The sequence below is a fragment of the Pteropus vampyrus genome, unplaced genomic scaffold (genome assembly GCF_000151845.1).
Source record: "Pteropus vampyrus isolate Shadow unplaced genomic scaffold, Pvam_2.0 Scaffold1, whole genome shotgun sequence".
NCBI classification, from domain to species: Eukaryota; Metazoa; Chordata; class Mammalia; order Chiroptera; family Pteropodidae; genus Pteropus; species Pteropus vampyrus.
The window spans coordinates 36,191,216-36,212,373 of record NW_011888782.1 but is presented as its reverse complement, the minus strand read 5'-3'; the positions used below and the strand labels follow the sequence as shown (position 1 = coordinate 36,212,373).

General features: G+C 37.9%; 1 protein-coding gene across 20 annotated transcripts in view; it reads left to right on the top strand.

Annotated features, from left to right (window-relative positions):
• BBX (BBX, HMG-box containing) overlaps window positions 1-18,699 on the top strand; it is a 251,169-nt gene extending 232,470 nt beyond the window's left edge. For 9 of the 20 annotated variants that reach the window (XM_011385863.2, XM_023527240.1, XM_023527255.1 and 6 more), the window contains 4 exons: window positions 312-371; window positions 6,426-6,623; window positions 8,606-8,792; window positions 12,908-13,049. In XM_011385863.2, coding sequence (XP_011384165.1) covers window positions 312-371; window positions 6,426-6,623; window positions 8,606-8,792; window positions 12,908-12,995 — 533 coding nt within the window. In that variant the 3' untranslated portion in view covers window positions 12,996-13,049. Of the gene's footprint in view, window positions 1-311; window positions 372-6,425; window positions 6,624-8,605; window positions 8,793-12,907 lie in introns of all 20 variants that reach the window. The other 11 variants (XM_023527284.1, XM_023527272.1, XM_023527270.1 and 8 more) reach the window with 8 other exon arrangements.
• The last annotated feature ends 2,459 nt before the right edge of the window (window positions 18,700-21,158 follow it).

Sequence of the window (21,158 nt, the reverse complement as noted above, 5' to 3'; positions counted from 1 at the left end):
AGGTAAAATGTCAGCTTTTATCATTCCCTTTTAACTGATCTTCGGATTTTCTTGATTAAAATCATGGAAATTACCCAACAACATATTTCATAAAAGGCAAATTTGTTTATTTTTAATCTGTTTTCTATATATTGACTAATTATTTTAGTTGACAGATGTAGTTTTGAGAATTAAATAGTTGAAATAAAATTCTGCTTCATTTGTGTGATGATGCTTTTTATTTAAGTAGTTTTATATATTGTTATTTTTGTAGTGTATGTATTTATGGTAGGAGTAGAGTTTCACTTTCTTTTTTCTGTCATTGGTTTTAGGAAGTGGGGATAAATGGTCAAACAAGCAATTCTTCTTGGATGCCATTCACCCTACAGAAGGTACAGTATTCATTGTTATCATTTCAGATCATTTGTGCTGGAAATGGCATAATTTTTATAGGTTTAAAAAAGATATACATTATATAGGTTCAACCAACAACATTAGGCCTGAGTGTTCGTTATCAGATTATTTTAAATTTTCAAATCAGAAGTTATATATTTTTGGCTTTGCTAAGGGGCCAGCAGTGTGTCATGTGGAGTTAATTTGTCAAAGGGGGATTTGTAACCTTTGAGCCACTGTTACCAGATTTTTCATAACTAAAAATATTTCGTATTGCAGTTCATGTTGCAGATGCTTGTGGGAGTCAGAACAGAGCAAGTGTGGGGCTGTCCTGGTTGTCTGGGCATGGGCAGGCCCATGGCAGTGGTGCCTGGCCTGAGCTTCTTTCCCAGCCCACCTTTCACTACCTCTGAATATGTTCAAATGGAATGCCCCCGAGTCTCATGTATAGCCGAGGAGAGGTCCTGTATCAACTGGTATAACATTCTAGGTCTTAGGCTCAGATTTTATTTCCATATGACCCACAGTCATATTTATTTGCATGTTATGTAATTTCTATTAAAGATCTAGCCCTCAGGTGAATGCTCATTTCTGTGACGGTTAAGGAGCCATCCTTCCCTTTTTCCCATTGATTCCTTTTTTTCTATTGTAGATATTTTTAAAGAGCTGACCATTTTTATGGTGCTTCATTTAGGAGGTGATTAACTTGAAAACTAGAAGGGATCTTAAGGTCATCCAATTCGGCCCCTTTGATTTACTTATGCAGAAAGGGGAACTTAATGAACATTCTACTTCTCTTGACTCCCAAATACACTTATACCTTTATTAAAAGGAGAAAAAAATTAAAATGCGCATTTAGCCTAAGTCATTTATCGAAAATACTGAAATTTGTGTTTATTTTATTGTAAACTTGGAATTTTTTTCTTTGGTAGGCACAGTTCACATGAGCCACATGTCTGCTTTTATGTAGTCTACTTTTACAGAAAGTGCCAGCAGTATATCTGTTTTCTGACCTGTTATTTCACATTAACAACCTCTACAGAGTGTTATTTCTACACTTAGCCAGCAAAACAAAATATGAATTGTTGTACTGCTCTCAGCATTAAATCTTGACATCCCAAAATTGGTATACATTAGCTCTTATGTATTTTAAAAATGTTCTATACAGACTTGAAAAATGTAAGGCACTAATGAACTATAAGAGGAATCTAAAGGAGGCATTTAAGACTGTATTACTTCTTTCTTGAAATGGTACTGTTCTAAATGTTTTCTTTTTTTTAATAATGAAAACCCTATCTCATATAAAAGGGGGTATCATAGCATGTGCATTGTGGTAGAAAGAATGAATTAGATAGGAATTAGAAGACCTGGCTGCTAGTCTCAGACCTGTCACTAACAAGTTTTTTTTTTCAGTAGGACAAATTGTTTAACCTCACTAGGATTCACTCTCCACATTGGTACTAAGTGTGTATGTGATACGTGTATTTAGAGGTGGGGTGAATGATGAGGTGTAGTAATACACGAATCATAAATTTTATTTCCCCTCTAACACATGATGATTTTATTACCGTGCTATCCTGAGTGGGTGGTGTTATGCTGAAAGTATGATAGTCTAAAGCCCTAATTTTCTGCCCTTTGGGGGGGCGGAAAATCTGTAAATCAATTTTGAGTCTTCTAGGCAATACCAAGTGTCTAGTTGGAAATAGAGTTATTATTGGTGATATTTAATCATATTTATTATTAATGTATATGGAACAGAACTTTGGAGAGCATGCACTAGAAATTGCGCATCCTTTACTGTAGAGTGCAGATTCATTTTATGTGGCCAGGAAAAAAGGAATCAGTTTGAGCATTGGAAATTACCAGTAATTTAAAGTGACCCTTTTTTTGTTACTTATTTTCATACCATCTCCTACATTTACTTGATCGGATGATAACCATGCGCTTTGTGAATTATCTAGGCTCTTTATTTCATCCTCTCTCTCACCTATGGTCACATCACTGCTTATTAAAACTTTACTTTGCAGAGTATAAATATATAAGGACAGGAAATGAAACCATAATCAGGATAATTTTAACACGTGTAAGCCACCCTAGGCAAAGGTTAGACAGGAGTTGTTTGTAGCTGATGCCTGTAATAGAAATGTTGATGCAACAGTCTATGCAGCTGTTCGCTGTTCCTGACTTCTGTTAAAGCGGGTGACCTAAAGTTCACTGTGCTTTCTTTATACCACCTCGAGTATAATTGGCTTGCAATTCATATTTTTTTCAAAATATCAGAAATTTTTAGGTGCTTAGTAATCACATCTGAGGTTCAAAACATAAGCTTATAATCTGTTTAAGCATTTTCCCCATGCTTTTAAAACTCAAAATCACTAAACCATTTCTTGAAACTTCTGCAGATCATAAAAAAGATTGTGTATAGCCTAGAATTAAAGGTAAAATTTTCAGATAAACCGAGACGACCTACCTCTGCCACTGTGTTTATCTTTCCGCCAAGTTCTAGTGTCATATGCTAATGCTTAAGCTAGAGGTTTCTAACTGTAATAATAATGATGATGATAATTAATACTTAGTATTACATTTTAGTTTCCAGAGGACTTTGCATATATTTTTTGTGAAAACTAGTCTTGACAGCAGCCCCAGTGAATTAGGGGAGGGCTCATTAACCCCAAATACATGATAAGGAATTGAAGTGTGAGCAACATAAGCAGAAAGGGAATAAACCAGTATTCTTTCCACTAAACCACATGGGCCACTACAGTTTCAATTTTTTAGGCATATCTGTAGATGACCCTCAGTTAGCCCTGATGTTGAAATTATAAATCCTATAAGAAAAAAAAATCCTCAGACTAGGAATCTCCATAAGATTTGTTTCTTTGCAGTATATAAATCTCATTGCAGGGGAGAAAGTCTGGTTTATAGTTAGATTTCCGAACATAAACCACAATACTCAGGCTAACTTGATCTCTTTTCTCAACTTCAGAATAGTTGCTACATAATTCGAGCAACGTCTCCTGGGATCTTAGATAAGGTTCATTCATTTGATTCTTTTTCCTGTGTTCCACTCGGCATCTGACTGCATTTTCAGCTCACAGGAGACCAACCATAGGCAATGAGATTCTGGATTTGTGTAATAATTTCAGTGCAAGTTTGATTCCCCTGGTTGGAATGTGAATTCTTGATTCCAGAGCACTCTGTGGTCTTCTGGGGTACAGTACAAAAATCTCACTCCACATTTGGGGAGCAGAGTTTGGAAAACAAGAGTCTCTTATTGCCACATCCTTAATGATGCTCCTGGAGTGAGCTCACATTATCACTCTCAGATGATACGCTTCAAGTGTGTTATGATTATCGTGGAGTGTGAAAACTAGCCCTGTGGACTTGTTTTGCAGTGCTTTGGGTAGGTTTGTGTGTTCAACTACAAACTGAAAGAGAAATGACTAATTTGTTTTTAGACGACAAAGCCTTTTTTCCCCACATTTCCATTAATTTATCAGGGAGAAAAAAAAAAAGAAACTGGCTTGTTCTCTCGATACTCAACTTCGGGCTTTTTCCCTCTCTGAGCTTTTTTCCATTCCCTGTCCCTTAGCAGCAAGCCTTCATTTGCTAATGTTGCCAGACTCAGATCTGCTGTTCTGTCCAGACAACTACTTCTTTGACTTTAGCCTTCCTGCCTTCTCCAGTTCTTCTGTCTTGGGAAGGGTTCTCCCTAAGCGCTGACAATGAAGGCTGTCATTGGTCTAGGCCACCAGACAAGACAGGATGTTCTGGGGATAACCTGTGGCTCAAAGCATGAAGCAGGACCGACTTTCACTTCCTTTTCCAAACTCTAGCAAGATCATATTACATACTCTTTTCAAATATAGATTGTCTGCTGGGCCTGCGATTACTTCTTGATCTGACAGTGTAGATTCAGAGAAGACGCTGTCTAGAGAGGCGGTATTTCCTTCGTTTTGGTGATTTTCGTGGCAGCCTGCTTCACTCCTTTGTTATCTCCCGGTACACCAACCTCTGGGACCTGATGGTTGCTGGTATCTGTCAGCTGATCTGCCTTTGACCCCCTGGTTCCTTGTCTACTGGTCTCTGAGCTTCCCTTATTCCCAGTCTGCTTTTAGGCCTGAACTGTACCTCCCATCTTCCCTTTGTTGCCATCCCTTGGCTTCTTCTTGTGTTTTTACCAACTCATCTGAAACACACAGGAAAAGGAGTAACAATTGAATAGAAATGAAACCATTTGAAGGCTCACCAAAAACAAAAATGGTAACAGTCCTAGTCAAGGGAGTACTCTTCCCCAGCCTTGTGCCTCTGCAGCTGACTGAAGACTTGCTTTTCCCCTGGTTGGGACCCTGATTCTGGGCTATGTGGCAAAATGAAAAGAATTTCAGGTCTGTGTGGCTCCTTTATAGCAGGGATCCCAAACCCCCGGGCCGTGGACTGGCACGGGTACATGGCCTGTTAGGAACTGGGCCACATAGCAGGAGGTGAGCAGACATTGAGCAAGCAAAGCTTCATCTGTATTTGCAGAGGCACAAGGCTGAGGTAAGGGCAAGCCCTGAATCATATTTGATTTATGTTTTTACATCCTTTCTGTTGATGTAATTAAAATTATTTCCCACTTATTTTGGAATGGGCAGCCTGGAATTAACCTCCTGAGGGCAAATATCTTACAAATTCATAGCCCTCCTTTCTCAAGAATGTACCTAAACCCATTAAGAAGCTAGTTTAAAATTTTAAATGAAGGCTATGCAAATATTTATACCAACAAGTGCATTTTCACACCTTTATCCTTGCTCTGTTGTTACCCCATTATTACAGCTTTTTTCCTTCCAATGTTATGTATATTGTCTTATTTCCAATGTCTGCCTTCATATCTATCTTCTGATAAGCACCTAAAGTTATTCTCTAGGTTTAGTTTGCTCAGTTTTTCATGTCAGACCTTGATTTTCTGAAGCACACTCCCCTCTTCTTTATTAAAAAGGATTTCTATGCCTGTCTTAAGAGACTGGATAGTTAAAAAATAGAAGGATGCCTCTTTTCCCTGCCCAAGAGTCATTAGGCCACTGGAATAAAAAAAGTCCCAGTCATGAAACTTGACTACGTATATATACCCCTAAATACTTGCTATACTCATAATCTGCATATTCTTGTCTTACTTTGAATTTAAGGGAGTGGAGGGAGAGATGACCTCCTAAGGAAGTGGGTATATAAGACACAAGCATTCTCAACCTGTTTGAACTGGAAACAAGTCTTTGGTGTCAAGTGTGTCCCTTACTCTTGACATAGTGATTCTTAGGATACAAGTATGTGTATTGTTAAATGATTTACTGATATTACAGTTAGAGTCAGGGTACCTAAAACTAACCTTTCCAGGAGCCCTGCTGACATGTGGTACTTCATTACATTATCTCACTAAGCGTATTCACCTGGTCCTAGAATTCAGTGATTAAGGCAGTGTTTCATTATATGCTGGCTTCATCAGTGTTTGCCAGGTCCTTGCTGAACAGTCAGTATGTAAAAAAGGTCAAGCCTCAGTTTTTTTTCTGATCAGTCCAAGCTGGTGATTGAAAGCAGACATTCTGGTGATAACTGGGAATTTAAGAAACACATATTTAATCTCAGTTTCTTCAGAAGAAGAGAAACTTTTTTATCATCCTCTCCAGACCAGCTGGCCAAAAGGGTCTTAGATTGGGCCCCTGACCATATGTAGAAATTGTGGCCAGTTGGGACATCATTTATGCAGATTTGCAAACACTGTCCTCCCCACTGAGAAGATGTTATTCCAATAGCCTTTTAGTTCAGTTAAAGGTGGTGGTGGTGGAGTAGGACTCTTAATTCTCTGTACTTAATGTATCAAAGCAAATATAAATAAATATATTTGTTGAGAGGTATGGGTAATGTTTTATTTTTTTTTCCCCATTAGTACTTTGAAAACTAAACGAAAGTTCGGCGTTCATTCTGAAGTGTCAGACATTTAGAAATGTGTCCTCTCAACAGCAATGTTGGTGCCTTGTGTTTTTGTGTGTGACTATATATGGTTTGTCCTATTTCAGCCATATTTACAGAAGACAAAAACACCACAGAGCCTGCTCATAAGATTAGAAATGCCCCATCCATTCCCTACACTCCAGAGCCAACAGCAGCACAAGAACCGCTGGTGGGCAGCCAAAAGAGAAAAGCCAGGAAAACCAAGATCACACACCTGGTCAGGACAGCAGATGGCCGGGTGTCACCAGCAGGAGGTACTTTGGGTAAGAAGAGGGAGCATTAGACAGAGATAACCAGAGCAAGCAGGTGACCCTCATGGCCACATTGGCCAGCAAATGACTATAAGCGAACTGAAAAATGGGCCTGTTCTGTGGTTTTTGTCACAGTAACATTTTCTCCGTCTAGATCTCTCGAGAACTAGTTTTTTTACAGACTCCCAAATCTACATGTTTTAGTCCATGTTTTAAATCATAGATGTTTTACCAAGAGCATGTCTGAAATTCCTAGAAAGGAAAAGTAATTTTTAAGACTGTCAGTTTCTCCTTCCTTTTCTCAGCATGCACAAAAACAGTCTTGGTTAACTAAATTCCCAAAGATCTTAGGCTTTTAAAAAAAAACTAAATGAGTCAGTATTTCTCCATGGTTCACTGTTCAAGTCACTATGAGCCAGATTATCAAGTATTTAAACCAATGAATTAAGACACCTTAGAAAGCATCCACCACTTGTTGTAAAGCCATTCAGACCATCAAGGGAGCTTAACTTTCAGTGAATTTCTCCATTTTCATTTGTGGCCTGTGGTCTGTTTATTGTTCCTGGTGGCCTCCTTGGCAGCAGAACTGCCTGAAGGCCCAAGTTAAAGAGTAGTATCAGAGAGTGACACTGAGCATCCTCCCTCAAATCTTGGACTGCTGCACTAACTATGGGTTAGTGATCTTAGATGCTGCCTTTCTGCCTTTTAGTACCTCTAGCATCTTATTCTGTTAACTCTGAAGGAAGTGTCCCTCTTCCACCCTCGTCCAGTTTCCAGAAAGAGGTTAAAAGTCCATAATGACTTCTATAAATTAAAAAAAAAAAAATGTTTAAATGAGTATTTTGTGAGAGTAATATTTATAAATATCTGATTTAGATTAATGTAGTTGTTAATAGAGATTTGGTGTTTGCTGAGATAGAATTAGAGGACAGTGAACTTTGTGCACTTGTCTTGTGTTTTGCATATGTAGATTATGAGAATCATAAAGCATATTAAAGACCCCCAATTTTATCCTATCATGTAAGAAATGAAGCTTAAAGAGGTGGAATTTTTTTTTCGAATACTTCAAACAACTAAGTAGAAGTAGGATGAGATAGACTAGAATCTAGTTTTCCTGTTAATCCAGCAGGCCCCTCCTTCCTTCCCTTTCCACTCTAGGTTCTGTTTGTGATTTTCATTTTGTAAATGGTTATAGCCTCACTCTCACTTGTAAGAGTGAAAGATTTTAGAAAATATTCCCTTTTATGTAGAAAAGCACATAGCACTTTCATGTTAATTTAATATATGACATTATTGGCTTTATCAATCATTTTATACAGTTAACATGTTTTAAAAACCATGATAGAGATTTCTCTTCCTTTATAATGCTTAATAAAGTGTACTCGCTTCCAATGGGTATATTCGCAGAGCATTTCAGACACCTCTTCATAAATCTGAGAGAGCCCTTTATCTTCCTTCCAAACAAAAATGTATCTTCAAAACAAAAATGATAATTTTTGATCTCACTGGAATTGATTAATCTCATTGAGATTATTGTTTGCCATCCTAAGTGTTTAGTGTGACAACATACTGAATGTCCAAGTTGCCACAGTAGGGAATGGCATCATTAGAAATATTCGGTCGGTTGGGTTTTTAAGGGCCCTTTTACAGCATCTGTAGGCCCCTCTTGCAAGTCTCTTGAGTTTTATTTTGGCCAAAACCCATTTCTCCTTCTCACTCCAAGATGGACCTATTTGTTGACCTTGAATAAAACAGCTTCTCTTCTGCTCAGCTTCGGGGCACAGCGCTGCCCATAGCTGCAGTTGAGCTTAATAAAAAAAATGTTGTTGCTGTGGAAGAAGAGGTTCTGTAAAAGCCTTCATATTCAATGGATGACAAAAGGGAACAGTAAAGAATATCAGTTCATTTCACCTTGTCTGGCAGAGTTTTCTCTGTGTCTTTTCTCTGGCGAGAACAGAGAGATCTTCTCGTAATAGATTTCCCTTTCGTTACAGAAGACAAACCAAAGGAACAACTGCAGAGGAGTCTGCCTAAAGTAACCGCGACAGGCTGCAATGACGAATGCGCACACAGCGCCGAGGCTGCAGAGACGCGGAGCAGCACTCCAGAGATGCCGGCCGTGTCTGCGTTCTTTAGCCTGGCCGCGCTGGCTGAAGTGGCTGCCATGGAAAACGTGCACAGGTCAGTGGTGGAACGCCTTGCTCCACCGGGGTTCTGGGGATCCAGCTCAGCTTCACCCACTTCCATAGAACACAGTTGGAGAAAGCAACATAGAAACCTGAATCATCCTTTCTGACATAATTGGTGATATTTTCCATAATGTATCAGTGTTCATAAGACCTGGTTTAAGAGCACTTTTGTTTATGTGACACATTACAAAAGTACTGTACTAACGAGCAGTGTGGGAAAATATCAGGGACTATAACCAGCCAAGTATTTTATTTTGAATATATTATTCTGTGGCTAGACTTCATTTCAGTAAAGCGCTTGAGAGAACAGAGAGACAGTATTATTGTCTAATCATTAAGCGTGAGATTTGGGTTTGAGTCCTAACTCTGTCACCTGCAAACTACAAAAGCCTTGAGCAAGATCATTCACCTCTTTACCCTCCATTTTTTTCTTCTGTAAAATGGAGATCAGTGTCCCAGTGCTAGCACACAGTAAGCACCGCCAATGAGGATGGCGTTGGTGGCAGTGATGGTACTAGCAAAAGAAAACAGTGGAAGAAGAGCATCTTGGCATCTGTCGTGGCAGGCAGAAGGCCTGGATTTTTCTTTCACTCTCTGTGTTTACTGCAAAGTAGTTTATTTCTCTCTCTGGGCCTCAGTTTTCTCATCTTACATTGAGCATAATGATATCTCTAAGAATCACAGCGTTCTAAGGATCAGCCAGGATCATAGGTGTGAAAGCTTTTTGAACTTGGTAAAGGCTCACAGAAAGCATATTCAGTTCTAAGTGCATAATTGGGTATTCTGCTATTTAATGGATCCTTTAGGAAGGCAGAAAAGCCTTTTGTAAACTCAGATAGTTCATATTTTTATTGAGAGCGGATTACCCACAGACGAGCTACTTTCTTGGTCTTTCAGTGTTCAGTACAAAAGAGCTTGTACAAAAGAGCTTGAACTCTAGTACAACTTGTATACCCACCTAGTGGGCTCAATTCTCCTTTTTCACACAGGTTTAGGAGGCCCTGACATAAGCCTTGTTTGCATCTTGCTCTTTACCTGTCACATTACAATTCTTGTGCTTCCTCACAGATAGCCTCTAGATATTTCCAAGAAGTCAAATTCCTCTTTCATGTGTACACTGCAAGTGCCTAACAGCAAGTGAATGCTGACAGACATTGTTAAAATCTGCTTTAAGTCTCTTGAGGGAGATAACACAAAGACACTTCTCCGCTCATGGAGTTTTACAGTGGAGTACGAAGGACAAACTCAGACACATACAGAAAGAATTAAGTATATGCCTGAGGAGTACTAACTGCCCCTATAAATTGTGGAAATATAAGAATTCCAAGGGGCGTCATGATTCAGGTCTCAGAAAAGGCCACCACACATTCACCCTTGCTGCTGCCAGTGTTCCCTTGTGAATATGACTGTGGCCATACCATCGCTGTCAAATAGCCTTCCGTGACTTCCACTTTGCAGTAGCAGAGAGCCCCAGCTTTTCATTCTCTCCACCACCGCCACCGCCTCGCCTCCGTGTCCCACAGTCATATGGAATCTCTTGATGCTGTCTAGATAAGCTAATCCCTTTGTACCTCCTCCTTTCAGGCTGCTCCTCCATCCAGCTCTCGTTCTGTATTCTCTTCTCTCAGTCCTCCTGAAAGCCTCTGCATTCTCCGTACATACCTTTCTTACACCAGCTGTCATGTTAGTTTGTAATTATATGTTAATGCTTCTGTCTCCTTCCAGTATATTCTGAAAATAAAGCACTTATTTTATTCTTAATGTCCTCAGCTTCCTTAGTTCCTGTTACATTAGTGGATGAACGAACAGATGAATGGGTGAATGAATAAATGAGGTGTTAATTAGCTAGCAGGCATAGAAAACATGATTTTTTTTTTAACCTCTCCATTAGAAAGAATAATATTGCTTACTAGAATTTTACCCCCCATATAACAAATGGTTAGTTTTCTTAATACCTAGAAAGGCAGGATGCCCTCTCACCCCGCATCCCCAAGATTTTTAGTTGTAACTTTAGCCCCCGTACCTGTTAAAGCAGAGCTGCCAGGCTACTCTTTACCTATAGACTTAATGTAATCGTACCTGATTGCACATCAATTAATTATTGCTTAGGCATCACCTGAGTTTCATGATTTAGAAGGGTGATCAACAGAGTTAGAGGTAGAACTATATTATCTGCACGAATTTGTCACAAGAAATCTTAACATTAGGTTGAGAAACCCAACATAGAAAGTTTTACAAAATGCAGCAAGTTGGAACTTGAGTAAAACTTTGTTGAGAGCCTGTTTATTTATGAGGAGTTTTATAGAGGAAAGTTCATTAAACTTTATCCTAGAATCAGCTCCACCAGGTTGGCCTTTTTTGGCCCATTTTAATGATGGCCCAGATAGTTAATTAGCTTGCCAAGAGCACACAGCCAAACCAAGGTAACATTTGAACACAAGTCTTTGAACTCCAGTGTGATGCTTTAACAAGTACCTCTCATGCCATGGAAAATCACAAAGAACCTCCCCTAACCTTTCCTCTGGACACTGGATCCATCAGTTGCAGCCACATCATTCTCTCCCATCACACTCCTGACTCCTTTTTCCAATGATTAAGCTGGGCTTTCCACTTCAATTTCCCTGTTTCGCTCTCACTCTATCTTTGTTTTCTAGCTTATACTCTTTCATCTTTCGCTTTCCTTTTTTTTTTTTTTTTTTCCCCGTTTCCTTTCCTGAGACTTATTAAAATTTTTTTGGCTTTTGTAATATTACATTTTTAATCTTAAAGGTAAAAAAATATTACTGTAATTTCATCTTTCTTGAACAGATTGAGCATATTGAACAGTTGGTACTTACAGCATCCCCACAATGAATAAACAGATTAATCCAGGGATTTGATTATAACACACGTTTTGTTTTTCTGAAATCTTAATATCTTAGGCTAAGTGATCATTGGATTCTGAAATCCCCAAATGTTGTCATTTATCTCCATTATTTTTCTTATCTGTGCATCAGGAGAATGAAATTGGATATAGTTATGGAGCATATGTAATTTGAATTTTAAAATAGCACCTTTTGTTATACATAATCTGAAGATACTATATTGAAATGGTCAAACCAATGAAAATATTGCTTTTATACCTCCTCCTCTTGCTGTGTCACCCATTTTCAGTGCAGTGATGTGCACTGCAGACCACCGTAGGCCTGAGCAGTGGGTGTGCATCGTATGGGCTTGGTAGGCCTGTTGGGAGATGTCAAAGAGGTTCCCAGTCTTATCTTTTTAGAATGAGAACCTCCGTAGAAATTACCAAGAATTTTGAACAGTTTCAAAATTCAAAATAACTACATGGTTATAGTTTTGTTATAACCATGAAATAAATTATATTTTTATCCTACTCATTAAACAAAAGCTGAATGAAAAATCAGCTGTGTCCCATGTATTTCCAGTTGATTTTGGCCCAAGTTGACTGGATTTTCTCACACTCTAAAATTCAGTTGGTACTAGCCTTCTTCCCCTTGTATATTTTCTCTACATACGCCTGTGAAACTTTTTTTTTTTTTTAAGTTCGGAGGGTTTCAGTGTTTTCATTTATTTTTTCAGAGTCACTGTCCACCTCCTTTTCTTTAGGAACCATTACTTTTATTGGCCTTAAGTTTTAAATTGAGTTTATTATTATACAGCTTAAGAAATGAGCCTGAAGATTATCAATTAGTATAGGAGAGTTTTCCCCTCAGGCAACTTAAGGAAAGGAACATGTCATTTTTTAATATCAGTAGATCAAGAAGATTATTGTCCCAGAACCTCAGCCCTTGATGTAAACTTTCCCACTTAGGGAATTTCCTCAAATCCATTGGTGCTTTTGGTTTTATCTTGACAATATTCAGTTGAGGACAGAATATGTTGTTGTGTTGTTTAAGGGGAATTGAGATAAGAAATCCTAGAGAGAGAGAGAGAGAGAGAGAGAATGCTCTAGAGACAAAATCGGTTTTGATTAAATGACATAAGTAAAAAGTCAGCAGTAGTGATTACACAAGATATTGGAAAGCTCTTTGTTATTCATCATCCTCTCCTATTTGTGATAACACACACTGAATAAGTGATTTCTTTTTTTCTTTTGCTTTACAGAGGTCAGAGGTCAACTCCGCTCACCCATGATGGCCAGCCAAAAGAAATGCCACAGGCTCCTGTACTTATTTCCTGCGCTGACCAGTGAAGCGCCCTTTAATTGTAAAACATTGTGCTTTACCTACTACCCTAGCCTTGTCTTTACCGAGGGATGCTAGTGAATCCATGTGGTGGAAAATATAGACTGCAAACAAGTGCTTGTTACCCTACACGGCCCAGATTCACTTGAAGCAGAAGTTAGCCTCCTGGGCCCATTTGTTCTTTCGGAACTCAGATTCTTTGAGGGTGATGTTATCTGTCTGATAATGAACAGAAATGGAATGATCCTAGAGCTTTGCTTTCTATTGAAGGCTTTTGACAGTAATAGGTGGTAACTTGGTAAAAGGCTGCCTTTACTGTAGCTCATCCAGCATCTCTTTTACCAACCAGAGAGTGTGAAACTAGTTTCGTATAATACCTAGTTATTCTTTCAAAACAAAAAACAAAAAAACAAAAACTGACGCACTGCACTAGTTATTATTAGATATTCTTAGTCTTTTTTGTACATGGAGATTTGAGTTATAAGATGGTTTATATAATAGGTTATACCTACATTTATATTGTAGAATAATATTAAAAAGCCTGTTGCGAGACTCCCACGCAGCACGGGCAGGCAGATGTACCATTGTTAGCGGTGTATGCTCGGCCTCGTGGTCCATATATTCTGCACTTTTATATTTGCCACCAGAGTGGTAGTTTGCTGGCAAAAAAAGAGAGAAAAAAAGTTACAATTCTTACAAGCAGAATTTTTTTCTTAGCCTTGAGTGACCAAGAAGAATTTGCTTGGGGCAAATTGTGGCAAATATTTTCCCAGACAGGGGAAGAGTCCTGCAGATTACTGATTACTGGTGTTTTCATGCCTTGAGGATTCTTTTATTTTTACACAAGGGTCGAAGTGACCAATGGATTGTTCATACAAACAAGAAAAAAAAAAGAAAAATATTATTCAGAAGTGACCTTAGTATTACTTCACTATTCTGAACACATTGAAGACACTCACTTCGTGTGGACGTTGAGCCACAGACCTTTTCCATCCATCCCAAACTGGACGGGTAGCAATTGCTATGCACAGCCTAACTGGCACTGCAGGTTTTTAGAGCCATTTTGAGTTTGTGTTGTTAAGGAGGTATTGAGTAACTGATAAGGGAGGTGTGCCTGACCAGAGTGGGAATGTCAGTCATAGACCCACCTGCAAGTTTCTGTTTCCTTTTTGTGTTTTGTTGCTTTTGAACATAAAACCAACCATCATATGCCAGTGCCAAGTGGATTAACTGGCTTAGAACATTCAGCATATCGACTTAACCACCTGACATTCACAGTGTCTTGTTTCCTAGCAACAGATGCAAAGTGATAAATCAAAATTAGTCAGAGGCTACAGATTTTACAGGGTATTTGTACCATAGCACAAAGTATTTCCCCACTCTTACATCGTAGCACAAACTACCAAATTTCAATTATTGGATTCCAGCAATAATTTTTATTGGTTTTCAAACTGGCGGAATTTTGATAGTGTTAGCTCAAGTTTGAAGCTTTTGAATTAGATCTCTAAATGATGACAGTTTACAAGGTTTTATCTAGCTTTCTTATTTATACTTGACTGAATTGTAATGATGATTTTTTTCTAATCGTAATTTGACCTAATAGCCATATGAAAAATGACTCTAGTAGTACTAAGTTTAGCTTCTCACTGTTGTAGATATTACTACACTTTCAGTGCTGGAAAATATGTGCAACATACTAACAGAGTTGAAGAAGCATATATAGAGAGAGGTTTTTTTCAAAGCAGGTAAAGAGGACAGCAGAGCATTGGAACAGTGTTCTCCAAAATGCATACTCATTGTGGGTGTGGAGGAAGAAGGAATTAGTAAGCAAGGTTAATCAGAGGTTAAAGCTTAACCCCATTCACATAGAAATAAATCAGGTGAGCAGCCCCAGATTTCAGCATAATGTTTTTACTACAATGCTGTTTTATTAATATTTTCTAAATGTCAAAACACAAAGTGAATGTGTAGAAATTGCTGGGTCCCAGTGTTGGTGGCTGTTGGGAGTTTTTGGACCACTTGCTAGCAATGATTTTAAAATTATTAGCTAAAATCCAAAAAAAAAACCAAACCAACAACAAAAATTGTATGGTGCAGAACATGCATCTTGACAATGGTACTAACTTGTTATTCTATAGAACACGTTAGAATAGGTCTATTTTTGCCAGAGCACCCTTCTTCAGTCCTCTGATTACATTTCACTAGAGTTCCTCAAGAGATTGCTGTATATTCATGGGACCTTTTTTTAAAAAGAAGCAAAGCAAAAGATTACTTTTTTCTATGTGATTAATATCTTACTTGATCTGCTTTTCCTAAACCTCAGTGGCTTTTCCCTTAGGCAGGGGTGGGAGGGGGAGGGCAACAACTGGATATGACTGTTTTCAAATACTTTAAAAAAAAAAAAACCTTTTTGTAGAAATGCTTAATTTTTAAGCGGTTATTTAGGCACTGAGAGTAGCAGAAATCCTGCAAAGCTTTATAGACCTTTAGACACTCGCCTTGTCGTTTCTCTGAGTGGAAGTCTTGATTTCAATATTAGTGCTTTTCTCATGCCCTGAATCCTCTGGGAAGGGGTGTCGGTATTTTCAAGTAACAACATTTGTTAGCTTGAATATTTCAGACCAACATGTAGTCCCTCCACCTTTATCATTTTCATTTCATTTCTCTCATTCTTCTTTACTTTGGAAAATCGTATTGCTATGGCGTGTACCTTAATCTGCCAGCAAACACCATCTACACTAACATTTGTTTCATAAGCATCCTCAAGAGAAAAAGTTGTTGCACCTTATGTATATCTCAAGCAAACCAAAATATGCTCTTCTGCTATGTTTTATTCTAAATTGTTGTATCATATCTTTCTGAAACCATTCTGATTTAGTTGAAATTATCAATATTTATGCTTTTAACCTTAATTTCCAGATTCAAACCTGTATATAAATCTTTTGAAAAAAACTGTCCTAGCCCTTCTCTGTGATGCTGGAAGTGGGTGATTTAGTCTCAGATGGAGACACAGTACTGTTTCAGTTTCCTTTAGTCTTTTATTTATTTAGTTATTCCGGATATTTCCTATGTAATTTTGAAGTGTGTAGAGTATATTATAGTAACTGAAGCTGAAGCTCTAAGAAGCTGAGTGAAAGAAAAAATACTGTAAGACATCCTTTTAAAGTTTTTATTTGTTTGGATACTGTAATGAGATCAGGAAAAGGAAAAATATGTCCCACAGCCACATTGAAGGTACAGGTTCTTATCCCCAAATTAGGTTAGTTCCCAGATTTTTAGATCAAATCTATTAATTCATTAAAGCCCCTGTTGTGATTCTGACAGTCTCTCCCCCACCCCCACAAATATCAGGAATATTTTATTTAGTTCTGTCAGATGAGCTTTCTACCAATGCCATCTCAAAGCTGAAATACTGACATCATTCCCATGTTACCGCTGATACTCCAGTTCCTGCCATTAAAACTGCTGGAGAAAAAAAAAAGTGATGGAACACTATGAACAACAAGGAGCATCTGAATGGCCTAGTTATTTAGAATCCAACATGTCTGATCCTGTTATTTTCTTACATGCTACTCTGCCGAAGTCACAAAATTTTGTTTGCACTCTGCAGTCGTTGGCTCATCGTATGACAATGTTTGCATCTCTGTAAAATCTGAAGCAAATTATAAATTGATACAGAACCAGAAGGAAGCTGAAAACTGAATGACATGTTTTGTTTATACAGTATGTGTGGGGGAGGGGAGGGATGGGAAATATCAAATTGCTGTGTTCCAAGTTTGGCATTTGGCATTAATGTGAAGCAGTGGGACCATGCTGCCTGCTAAACTACTGTATGAATCCTAAGTGTTCTGGAGACCAGCAGCTAGAGGCTAGAGGCTGGAGGCTGGCATCCGTACACCAGAGGAGAGATGCCTCCTCTTCACAGAGAATCAGGAAGGCAGAGAGGAGAAAGGCCTGGATTCCTCGTTTATAAAAGAAAAGTTGGGGTGTATGTGATAACTCTCGAGGAGATTCAGCTTTGATTGCACTGCTCCACAGAGCCCTCAGATAAGGCCAATCCTAATGGGCTACCTCGGCTTTAAAAGTTAATTTCAGTTAAGTCGTTTCAAAGGTTTGTCTTTTGCTTCTACCCTCAGTGCCACTCTTTTCCACTGCAGTGTTTTGACTTCACAAACCACCTTCTCCAGAGAGAACAATGTATTGCTGACAATGGGCAGTAGAAGCAAATGCTGTTATTACATTTGACATATAAAGTATTCAGAGTAACTGCTAGGTAGGTGGCAATTAAATTTTAGCTTTCCCCACATAGGACTTTGTTTTGCACCTTATGAAGAGTGTACTAATTGTTAATTAGATGTTGCTTTTATTTATACAAGCATTCCCAAAGAATTAGATTTGGATTTTGTTTTTATCTGAGTTTGGGACTTTTAAAAATTATCTTACTTAGATTGACTAACATTATACTTATAATAAAAAAAGAAACAGTTGTTCACTTCATCTCACCAGATCTGTCTGGTGAAGTATTCAGGGTTTGATGGACTGCTTTGCTTTAGTGTAGAAGTGATACTAAGTTCATTATACTCCATAATAAATGACCTTGTCCTTTTTACTGGGGACATTATCTTCCTTATGTTTCAGAACAAAGAAGCAACAAAAGAGTGAATAATAAGAAATATTTCTGACTCCCTCATCCACCTCCATGTGCTTATACTATGCTTCCTTTAAAAATATACATATTCTCACACAAAAAAAAATTTCCTCTACTGGCCAAATATTATTTGTGGTGGAAGAGGAAACCTTGTACTTACTTAAAAGTCCTTATGGCCACTGTTTTCTTGGGGCAGTCAGTGGTCAAAATTGATCCTGCCCTCAAATCGATTTTCTTGCACAGAACTAGTTGTGAACATACCTACTCTTTCCAAAGATTTCTTAATAGCTCGGGCCAGGACTGGTTACTGAGTAACAAGGACCTAATTCAACGCCTCCAAACCCTCCCACCCTCACTGCAAATCTTACCTCACAAGCTCTAAATCAGAGGCGTGCATGCTTCACGAACTAACACCGAGTTCTCTTTGTGGCCCCCGGAGGGGCTGGCTCCTGCCCCACTGACACCTCACATTGGTGCCTCAGGCTCTTCAGAGTGGCAGAACTGGGGCTAGGGAAGGTTCACGATCTGGAGGTCAGCACATGCTCAGCAACATTTTTCTCGTTTCATTAGCACTAAAGTCTTTTGCCCTCAGGAATTTGTCAAAGAATAAAAACCACCTGAGATTCCACATGCCAGATTATGAACTTCCTCATAGGTTTGAATTGCTTATTTGTCATGATTAATCATAGCTTCATTTGACCACCAGGTCTCAAGTCTGTTGACAGTTTCAGCATGATCGAATCGCTCATTTGTTTTTGTTTTTGTTTTTGTTTTTTTTTTGCTTTCGGAAATTGGCTTGGTTCTCTTTAGAGTTGGTGTAAACATGCCATGTAATAAATGATTTCCACTTAATGGTACAACAGAATTATTGCTTTCTTAGATGTATGTGTAGTAAAAGTCAATATACACATTTATATAATTTCTTTCTTCAAAATCTTATACTTAATTTGATATTTCTAAAAATTGCACATGTAAGTCATGTGTATAACATGCTAAAGTACTTTAACTGTGATCTTAAAAATGAATAAAAATATTTAATAAAAATTTGAAATATTTTAAAGATATTATTCAACTATATTTCTTTATGTTCACACTCCTGGCCATAGAGTATGTGTTTTCAACATGCCATGTTCACTAAAAGCAGTAGGGAAAAAACACTTTCACAAAAGGGAGCTACTTCAGAGCATCAGTGATGGTCTCCCCTAGACTGTTGGTTGGTCTGAGACCCACCGTGGTCCGATCAGCTTCTGTTGCTTTTCCCTAGTGAGCAGAAATCAACCAGACAGAAGGAAGATGTGTTTCAGCCTGCTCCTCAGGATGAGAATCCTTGAGGTACCTCCCTGTGAAAAGTATGACCTGAACATACCATCTTGCCATGAATTATAACAACTTATGGAAGTGATAGCATTCAGACCATATAAACCTAAAATATAAACTCAGACCTCAGATGTGCTGCATATGGTGTTCCTGAACCTTAGAAGCTTGAGTATGGTTTATTTTTTGAGAGCATGCATTCATACACACACACACACACACACACACACACACACACACACACACACTAGAAATACATGTATAATATAATGATATATCAAGTAGGCTTTGCATTCAGACAGGCTTGGCTTCAAATTCTGGCTCCCATTTCCCACTGGATTCTTCCACCTCTCTGGACCACACTTATCTAAACAATGATGTTGATAATACCTCCTTACACCATTGCTAAGATGAAAAGAATAGCTATGAAAGCTGGCATGGGGCCTGTAGTAGAAATGCTCATTAAATGATAATCATTGATTTTAATATTTTTATTCCAATTCTATGATCAATATTGAAAACACACTAAGTATAACTTTTTTAAATAAACTTTTAAGGGGCTGATACATTAGGGGTAAGCTGTTTGAGGAGATATTGGTGTGGGAAACTCAGTAGGTTAAATCACACAGCTACCTCATGCCTCTATAACACTAAAAGATCTTTCAATAAAATTTGTCTACCTAATGAATTACACTTTCTGATACTCCAGTGCACTTCCTTTGAATTACTGAGAATCAAACGTGTTGTGGTGGGCTCCATACCAAAGAATATACATTGTTCGAAAAAAGGAAGGCAACAGTATACGTGTGTGGTTATATGGTCCTATGTGTATTAGACAATTACATCTTTTGGGATAGGACGTGAAATCTCTTTAAAGGAAAAATAAAATAGTTCTTAACAAGTAAACTAAAACTAATATTACTCCATTCCATGTGTACTGAAAGAAGAGTCTTTTTCACCTTTTTGAAATAATGGGAAAACATGCAAATGTAGGCTAGCATCTTTTAGCTCCATGTAGCCATTACCCAGCTTCAACCAGTAACATTTTTCTCAATTCTTGTTTCATGTCTTTTACTCATTTTTCTCCATTTCATCCCTCGACTCCAGATATGTGTATTCCAGAATTGTGACTTCATGTGTAAACATTTCAGATACGGCCTTTAAGAACAAATCTTTTGATATGAATTATTTTTCACTATGGCCTCCTCACAATTTCAAAAAATATGTTTTTTTCATGTTTAAAGCAATAGGAATCCATGAGCTACAGAACACTAGTGCTGGGGTGAAGATCATTTGGAATTAGAAAACACTTTAAAGTGAATATTTCTACATTTACCTTTCTTGAGCCACAGGTAAACAGATTTTAACTTGATCAAAGAGAGCCATTCATTAGCATTTTTTGGAGAGGTGGGGGGCGGTGGGGAGGAGGCACGTATCTTTCCATGATCTTTGGTCTTTTCCAGACTTAATGTCTAAAAAGGCCCAAGTGTTAAAACTTTTATGATTTTATATAAAACTTTTATAAACTTTTGTATGTCCTTTACACTTTTCCTCCAACCCTGTTCCCACTCAGTTTTGTTCCTTCCCCAGACTTACAAGAGTGAAATCTATCATATGGGAGAGGTAGAGACAAAATTTTAGATGACTTCTGGAAGCCTGGTGCCAAAGATTTTTAAAATCCAAAGTTCTCAGGTAACAGGCCAGAAATTAAAGCATAAAATGAAATGTCTTGCTGAAAGAGAGAAAATAATTCTTACTTTAAGGCTCACCCTTCTTGGAGATCCCTTACCCTAGGGAATTTTACCAAAGGTCATTTTGTCTCAGGGTTGTGCATTGCAGTCAGAAGAGAAAAATGTGAGAATTGAAAGTGTCTCTAGCATAATGGAAAATGAAAGAGGAAAAGAGAAAGTTTATACAAATAGGTTTTTAAAGTTCAATATCTAGAAGTCAAAATGGTTTTAAAGCCAGCATGAAAATATTTTCAATAAGTATATTCGAGTGATTATTTTTCTTAATCTTTTCTACTATTGGGCATCATGTCTGTGGTGCTTATAAAAAGCAAATTAGATATAATTCATATTTTGTAGAAATAAACGTAGGTACTGAAAAAATATACAAACAATAGGAATATACTTGGTATATATGAAAATAGGTACTGAGTTACTGTCTATTTTGAAGCATTTATCGAAATATATTTAATAGGAAGGCA